The following is an 8345-nucleotide window of genomic DNA, read 5'->3' as shown; positions in this document are numbered from 1 at the left end:
GTTAGCCAGGATGGTCTCGATCTCCTGACATTGTGATCCGCCCGTCTCGGCCTCCCAAAGTGCTGGGATTACAGGCTTGAGCCACCGCGCCCGGCCTATTGAAACTTTTTACTGACACTGAGCTAGGATGATGTTTCTGGTGTATTTCCCTGTACACGCTGACAGCTAATATACAGCCTAAGAGTATTTCACATTCCTGACTCTTAGTAGTAAACAAACATATTCTCAAAGGAATAAAAGAAAACATTTCCTCCATTCAGGTTTATCTGTAAACATATTCTCAAAGGAATAAAAGAAAACATTTCCTCCGTTCGTGTTTATCTGTAATCCTGTTAACAAGCTACACACAAGTCACATCTGCCATCAGAGAAACCTCATTTAGTGGTAATAGCAATACCTGTAACAGGAGTTCGGTTTTTCAGCCTATCAACTTCCATAGTGAAGTCATCCTTCAAAAAAAGGAACCCAATAATGGAAAACAGGTAGACGAGGATGAGAGCCAGGACTGCAGTTAGAATAATAGAGCGGCCATTTCGTGTGACACTTTTTATGACATTCAGCAGAGTCTCTTCTCTGTACACCAAATCAAAAAGCTACAAAGATAAAGAAAATACTAATAAGAAAAGAAGGCATTGGAGGAAAAGGTGAACAAACATAAATATAATTACAAATACAAATGCAAACCATTCTAGTTTATATATAAAGAAATAACCTAAACCACCTTAAAATGAACCAAAGTATTTATTTCTTCTCCAGCTAGAATATATTAATAAACTGTTTTTCTGTAAAGATACATATAGCACAACATATAATGTGCATCTGTGGGTTTCATAACCAACATAATATCAATTTACTAAAACATTATAGAAATAGCTTAGTTTTACATTTGAATTCAGAAAAGTTATATTGTACTTTACCAACTGAGCTACTTATTCTTTATTTTTGGTCTTACTGATATTCTGCAGTTACTTCTGGAATATGTAAAATGGCTTAAGTGAGAATGCGAATTAGGTCCTCGTAAGTGATGAATAATTGAGAAATTCATTAAGTGTATTATTTAATCAAGGGATTAGAGGTGAAATTGTAAGAACAGTTTCATGAGTCTGATGCAGTGGGAAAAGTATGAAATTTAAAAATATTTGGAAAATGCAAACATCCTTCCTTAGTAACAGGGTATAATGAGGAAAAAACCTATTACTTAAGTATATACTTGGAAATGGAAGTAGAAACAAAAATATAATATGTAATTTTGCTAATTGACTTTCTCTAATAGGTTACTACCTATTTTGTCTTCAGTAATAGAAAATCTACGCACTAGTCAAGCTCTGTGTTTGCAATCTGTAGTAGACACTAAGGACAATTTAATTTATTGCTACATTATAAAGTTGAAATTATACATTAGAAAGTACATGTTTTATTATTAAAATCTGGTTAAATGCAATAAAATCACATTCACTTTTAGAAAGGTATAAATATCTGTTTGGAAATGAATAGTATTTTAAAAATTGGAATAATTGGAGTTTGTCTTCTATCTGTGGGCAGTAATTAGAGTTTCTGAACTGGCTGAAATGATCAATTATGTGTCATATACCCTTTCAGGGCCTTGGTCTATTTTTTTTCTGAGTACTGAGGGTTATACAGTTACTGTCCAATTTAATTGTAGTCTTGCAAATAATTGCTGTCTAGATATTAACTTGTTTGCTCACCTTAGGAAACTGCTATTTTATGATGGTTAATTTTTTTTAAAGTCTATTTTGCTATCTATTTACCTCCTGGAAGGAGCAGTCAGCTTTAGAAATAAAGTCAATATTCTTCAGTACAGACAAATTAACTAATGCACATTCAACTTCCAAATTGTCAACATTGTGGCTTATTAAATTTATTTAAGCAGAAAGTTGACATAGTCGAGATTTCTCTTTAAGTTAACTCAGCAGAGGTTTAAAGAAAAAAAAATCTGGCAATGTGCTGTAGTTCAGCTCTAGAGAAGGTTTATAGCTTTCAGAAGCTCCTGGGATGCTTGCTAAAAATGCATATGCCTGGGTTCCATTCTAGGCCCATGGAATCAGAATCTTACAAAAGCTGTTGACATTGGGCAGGCTGATTGTTCTTTCCATTTATTTCTGAAAACTAGAATCTAGAGTGTGGTTTTTATTATTCTGGATAAAGGACTGACAATTTTGGGTACAACAGGGAATTAATATTCACATATTTTTCAAATATAAAAAATCTTTAAAAAATATACTTACATATGATTTTTGGTATTATGTATATTACAATTTTCTTCTAGTACTCTAAACATCAAAATAGACTATATCCTTTTCAGAACCAACCCAATAAGAACAAACTAGCATCAATACTGTAAGACTTGAAAGATAAAAGACCAGAGGAAAATACAATTAGAAAATGGGGTTAATAAAAACATAAACATGAGTATATAATTTCACATGTTTTTCATATTATCTGATATGGTTTGGCTCTGTGTCTCCACCCAAATTTCATCTCGAATTGTAATCGCCATGTATCAGGGGAAGGACCTGGTTGGAAGTGACTGGATCATGGGGGTGATTTCCCTCATGCTGTTCTTGAGATGGTGAGGGAGTCCTCTGGAGATCTGATGGTTTTTAAAGTGGCAGTTTCCCCTGTGCTCTCCTCTCTTTCTTTTGCCACCATGTAAGACATGCCTTGCTTCCCCTTCAACTTCCACCATGATTGTAAGTTTCCTGAGGCCTCCCCAGCCATGTGGAACTGTGAATCAATTAAAACTCTTTTGTTTATAAATTACTCAGTCTCAGGTAGTACCTTCATAGCAGTGTGAGAATGGACTAACACATTCTCTGTTTAATGGATCTTGATATTCCTAGTCTCCCATACTATCCCTATCCATTTTATAAACAAGAAAGTTGAGCACAAAAGTATTATAAATTCATCAAATCCTATACATTAAATGGGTATAGCTTTCTGTATGTCAATCATACTTTAGTAAAGTGGTTTAAAAATTATAGAATATTACATGTCAGTCAGGTAAAAGTGCTGGGTATAATAGGACTTTATATATCACAAACAGGTTAAAAAATGAACTTTTTCTGGTGAATCAGGGCAAAAAGAATTCATTTAGATTGTTAGAACAGAAAAAACATCTACTAATGAATAATCTAACTTAACTGCCTATAAGTTTATATGAAAATACAATAGACAAATCTACTCTTCACTGTGGCTCTTTCAAATGTTTGAGGGTATATGGAAAATTGGCCTCATTTCAGTCTTCTCAAATGGGTGTGCTAGATAATAGGGAGGCAGGAGGTGCTGGATTTGTCCCTCATGACTCAGCCAAATTTTTCAACAAAATGTTTTTAGATCTTTAACTTGTTTTCAGGGATCATCTCATTGGACAATGCTCTCCACTGCATGCCAACTATGAACTGGAAAGATAAATAAATTGTTCCTATGGCATCATGATGGTAACCTGGTAGTGCTTTTTAAGTTTCAAAATATTATCACATATGTGTATTGACTCCTCTCCTGGTTTATGGCTATAAACCAGTACACATGTAGGAAGGTAAATCAGAATTTTTTTAAAAAGCAACCTTTAGAAAAAAAATCTGAAAGAGCTGCTTAATGAGTTAAATATATGTAGATAAGTTTAACAGCAATGACATATTAAACCGAAAACTAAAAGACTGTTCTTAAAACAACTGTCTTTTTGCTATGATTTTTTTAAATTCCCCTCATTTTACTTACATGCCATTCTAAAGGTACACACAATTTTTGATATTATAAATAAAATACAGTGATTTCAGTACCGAAGAAAATATACTCCTATTTTGTCTCCCACACTCTGTAGGAGAATCTTTAAATGTAAAGGGAAATATTAGTTGGCTGAAAGCAAAAGCAGCCCTTGTCATGTGAAGCCTGGGTCAAGAGGTGGGGTGACTGGTTGCTTCTCAGAGAGGAAATAAAGAACTCCACCACCTGTGTGGTTTCCCAAAGAAAAAAAGACTACGAATGATAATAATTCACGCTTTTCCTAGGAAATTCTAAAAATAACATAATTTGTCCTAAATGTCAGGCTTTGCTTAAAAAAAAATCAAAGGAAGAGGCATAAGCAGCAGCAGCATTGTGTACTTTTTCAGCAGTGATTGTCCACATAGCGATGTACTCACCAGGAAGCTATAGAAGAATTCATGGACAAAAAGGCCCAGCATGCAAACCAGGACATATGCCACGTGATAGAGAAAGGCCATATCCAGGATGACTGCTCGGTACCCACGGGTGAACGTGCCACGATTTCCAACAAAACTCACCAGAAATACAATTTTATTACAAAGCTAAAGGGAGGAAAGGATTAGAGATTACTGTCTTATTTATGCTGAAACTCACATGAATGAAAACTATTATTCATGAAGTCCATGACTTTTTGACATGGATGAAACTATTATTCATTAAAATCTATGACTTTTTGACACGGATGAAAACTATTATTCATAAAGTCCATGACTTTTTTCATAATTTCTCATTTTATAGTTCTTCAGTATTGCTTACAAATTGGCAGGTAAACATTATACATGCAAAACTTGCATCCTTTGCAGCTTCAGAAAGAGAGAGAATGATAAGAGACTATGCAATCAAGACAGGTCTGGATTTAAATCTTGGCTCTTCCATTACTGTTGTATGACCTAGTCCATGCAGTTGAAGGACTTAATGGTTTATTCTGAAAAACTGGAATAAAAGAATTTCCACCTCATAGAACCCCTCAGATGATTAAATGATATAATACGTATGAAGTCCTTAATACAATGACTCCTAAAAATATTACTTTTATTATATTTTTATAGTAACTGTAATATGTAAAATGTTTTTATTATGCTGTAAATATAACAGAAAAATATCTTTTCAGAAAATATCCAGAGAGCTGTTCTTGATTTTGTGTTTTCATTCTGGACTTTGTCTACTGAGTAGTATTTTAAACAAGTAAGTGATTAAAATTATTTTTGTATTTAATTTACTTTATATACATAGAAAATATAAATATACTTACATACCTGAGTCAAATTAATGTATGTATATATTTTCTAAGCCCTATGTGTGATAATAATTCAATAAACATTTTGGAGTGTTTATTACGCTTCTGACCATGTACAGTATTTATATTCAAACCACATTTTATATTGCCTTTTGTGGCATAATTTTGGAATGCAGAAATTTATACTGAGATCCTGTGGCAATAACAACGATGTGTGTGCACTGATTTATAAACTTAGCACCATCTATTTAGTTCTAGAATCACTGCAGTAATTATAAACCAAAGAGCCAATTTTGTGTCTTAGTCATCAAGGAAAGAATTACAGATTTCAAGGGTTTACAGTTTGCTCTTCTTAATTGTTCCGAGTTCTTTAGGTTATCTAATGGAACCATATTTGTCCTTAAATGTCCAGTCCTAATTTTGGAAAAACAGGTTGCTCTTTGCAACATTGTTGATTTGTTCAATATATATTAACAAATTATGGAATGATTTTTAAATAACACAAGAAGGACCATAACACTTTGAAGTAGATGCAAAATTCGGGGGATTGGAAAACCTTTTCCTTTCCATTTCTGAAGTTCAAATCAGTACAGATGAAGTGAGAAATGGGTTACTACTACATGTTTTGAAGAGCCAACCAAATTAACATAGCAACTAAAAAGGCCAAAACTTTCCTAAATTTCTCCCCTGCTGATTAAGCATCCTCTCAATAATCAATGTTGTTACTTCATTCATGTCTTACTTCACTGTTTAGTGTTTCATCATCAATATTTTATGCTATTATTAAGGATAGCTGTAGCAGAATGGATGCCTTTATAGTTTCAGCCCAAGAGCAGGTTTAATATTATAAGAACTTATTATTTTAAAACCCAGGAAATATATAAAAATGCTAATCTATATGACATATTTAACAATAAACACCCCTGAAAATGGTGAAAAAGAGTGTCCAGAAGAAGAATACTCAGTAGATATTTAAATTGTTTTGAATGCCCATTATTATTTAAATTTGTACTATTTACCTTGATTCACCCACCAGAGTTCAATATGAAATAGAAATAAGTTGTATAAAAATAAAATTAATAAATGGAGTCATGAATTTTCAGAAAGATGAATATGTTTAAGACACATTGTTTATATGATCTCTAATTCTCTAAATGAAATCATAAAAATGATGCAGAAAAACTATTTATAAGCTCCATATACTGAGGAAAAAAATACACTGAATTTAAATTATCAAAAAGAACAATACGTTTCATTTCTCAAATAATGCAAAAACAAGGCTACATTTCTTCCTAAAAGAGACTCCACCATTTTCACCTGAAAAATAAAGATTTGCCTTATTTGTTTTCAGGTTTTGGTTTTTGTTTTATTTTTGAACCTTGATCTAGAGCTTGACGAATAGATTCCTGTTCTCTTCACTAAGTCTTGACGTGGAGTGGAGTTGATACTGACAGTGGCGTCTACCTATTTCTGCTGAGATCAAAAACAGGGAACTTGGTGTCCTTTTGTTTTAAAGTGTTCATGTGAAGGGGAAATATGTGCAGGAATAAATGATTTGGGTGGGAAAGAAGTTGAACTGTGAATTCTCCTTTCTTCATGAAATTTACAAATTGTTTTCATACAGAATTTTCCATGAAAGCTTGGAATATTTATGCCAACAATGAGCAAGTTGCTAAAACAGTTTCCCTTTTCATGTCATTAAAAAGTGGACATTGTCTAACCAGTTCTTCATTTGCCAATGCCATTATAGCAAGGGTCCATGTGGGTGACGAAAAGTGGATGGTGTGCCCAGGAAACTGGGCAAGATGGTCACAAGGCTCTTCTGAGCTGGTGCTAAGAGGTTCCTCAAGTCAACACACAAATGTCAATTTGAAGGACCATAACTGTCCTATATATATATATTTTCTTACTCTGTCTATTATTCAAAGCCATCCCTGATACAGTTTTTGTTGGGGATGAGGTGAATTGTGTGATGGTGGGGAAAGGGATGGAATTGAAACAACATCAATGCAAGCTTTGGGACAGTTTTTAAAAAACGATAATACACCATCCAAATGATTTACCAATAGGTCTTCTGGAAAAAAAAGCAAAATTAATGTTTGTTTAATTAATGTATACTAAAGTAAGTTCATTACATTTATTTAAATTTACTTAAATTACCTATTTGCGAATTATGAAATCATTACTAATTATTTACTAAACAACTAAATTACTTACTAATTATTTACTAAATAATTAATATATTTAATTAATTTAATTAGTTAACAATATAGTAATTAATTGGTAAATAATTTAACTAATTAAACTATAAGGTATATATGAAAATACTACTTATTTAACCAATAATGTAACGATTATTACCGAATAATAATAAAATGCTACTTTATTGAATAATTTAACTAATTATTTAATTAGATACTTTATCAGTTAAATAAGTTATTCAAGAAAGTAATGTTTTCATATATACTTTATAGTTATTGATATGTCTTTGCAGGACTTTTAACAGTACAGTATAGTGGAAAGACACTGAATTCGAAGGCGGGTCATCTGGTTCCAGTCTTGGCTCTGCCACTAATTTCTTGCTTTGGTAAATCCTCCTGGTGTCTATAGGACTTTGTTTTCTCATATCTAAAATGAAATGCCTAGAAGGGAATAATCCTTAAGCTCCTTCATAGCTGTAGAATTCTGTGTGATATCCTTTACATGTTACTATTTTACTTGATCACAGACATTTATAGCTGCTTTATCTTTGTCTTTACCTTATTCATTTGGTGTTATTTGGTACTCCGTCCCTGATCAAGAATTCTATCCCCATCTTACATTGTTCCTATGGGAAAACATGACCTATTTTTTAGGAATAAATCATATAAGAAAAAGACTGTCTACTTATTTATTGAAAGGTAAAACTGAATTTATGATTTTCAACTCAATTACCATATTTTCATCAACCATGTAAGTTAAACTTCTTACTAAAAATGAGATGGTTTGATTCAAAAATCTCCATTTCAGGGGCATTACATCTAAGGCAGGACAAGGTTCTAAGATCAATGTGTAAGGCAAAATTTGCATGCAGTCAAAATCACCCTGGAAATCTCTTAAATTGCTGACAAAACAGAACAGTAAGCACAGGTCATGTAAATGATAGTGTCTCTTACTAAATTCAGCTCATCCTACTTTAACCCCAACACTGCAGCAGTTTTCTGTTTCTGCAACTAGAAGTAGTTAGGAGCATTCAGTGACCATATTATGTGAAAAAGAGTGTGTGTGTGTCTGTGTGTGTGGAGAGAGAGACAGAGAGACAGAGAGAGAGAGAGAGAGAGAGAGA

General features: G+C 32.8%; 1 protein-coding gene across 1 annotated transcript in view; it reads right to left on the bottom strand.

Moving 5' to 3' along the window:
* The window catches only part of ITPR2 (inositol 1,4,5-trisphosphate receptor, type 2), a 455230-nt gene that overhangs the window by 75895 nt on the left and 370990 nt on the right, over window positions 1-8345 (bottom strand). The window contains exons 50-51 of the mRNA XM_012002420.1: window positions 4161-4325; window positions 398-593 (exon numbers count right to left, since the gene is read on the bottom strand). Of these exons, the coding sequence (XP_011857810.1) occupies window positions 398-593; window positions 4161-4325 (361 nt within the window). The remainder of the gene's footprint in view (window positions 1-397; window positions 594-4160; window positions 4326-8345) is intronic.

The sequence above is a fragment of the Mandrillus leucophaeus genome, unplaced genomic scaffold (assembly GCF_000951045.1).
Source record: "Mandrillus leucophaeus isolate KB7577 unplaced genomic scaffold, Mleu.le_1.0 Scaffold686, whole genome shotgun sequence".
Taxonomy (NCBI): Eukaryota; Metazoa; Chordata; class Mammalia; order Primates; family Cercopithecidae; genus Mandrillus; species Mandrillus leucophaeus.
The sequence above is the reverse complement of the archived record's forward strand: the minus strand, read 5'-3'. Positions and strand labels throughout refer to the sequence as shown.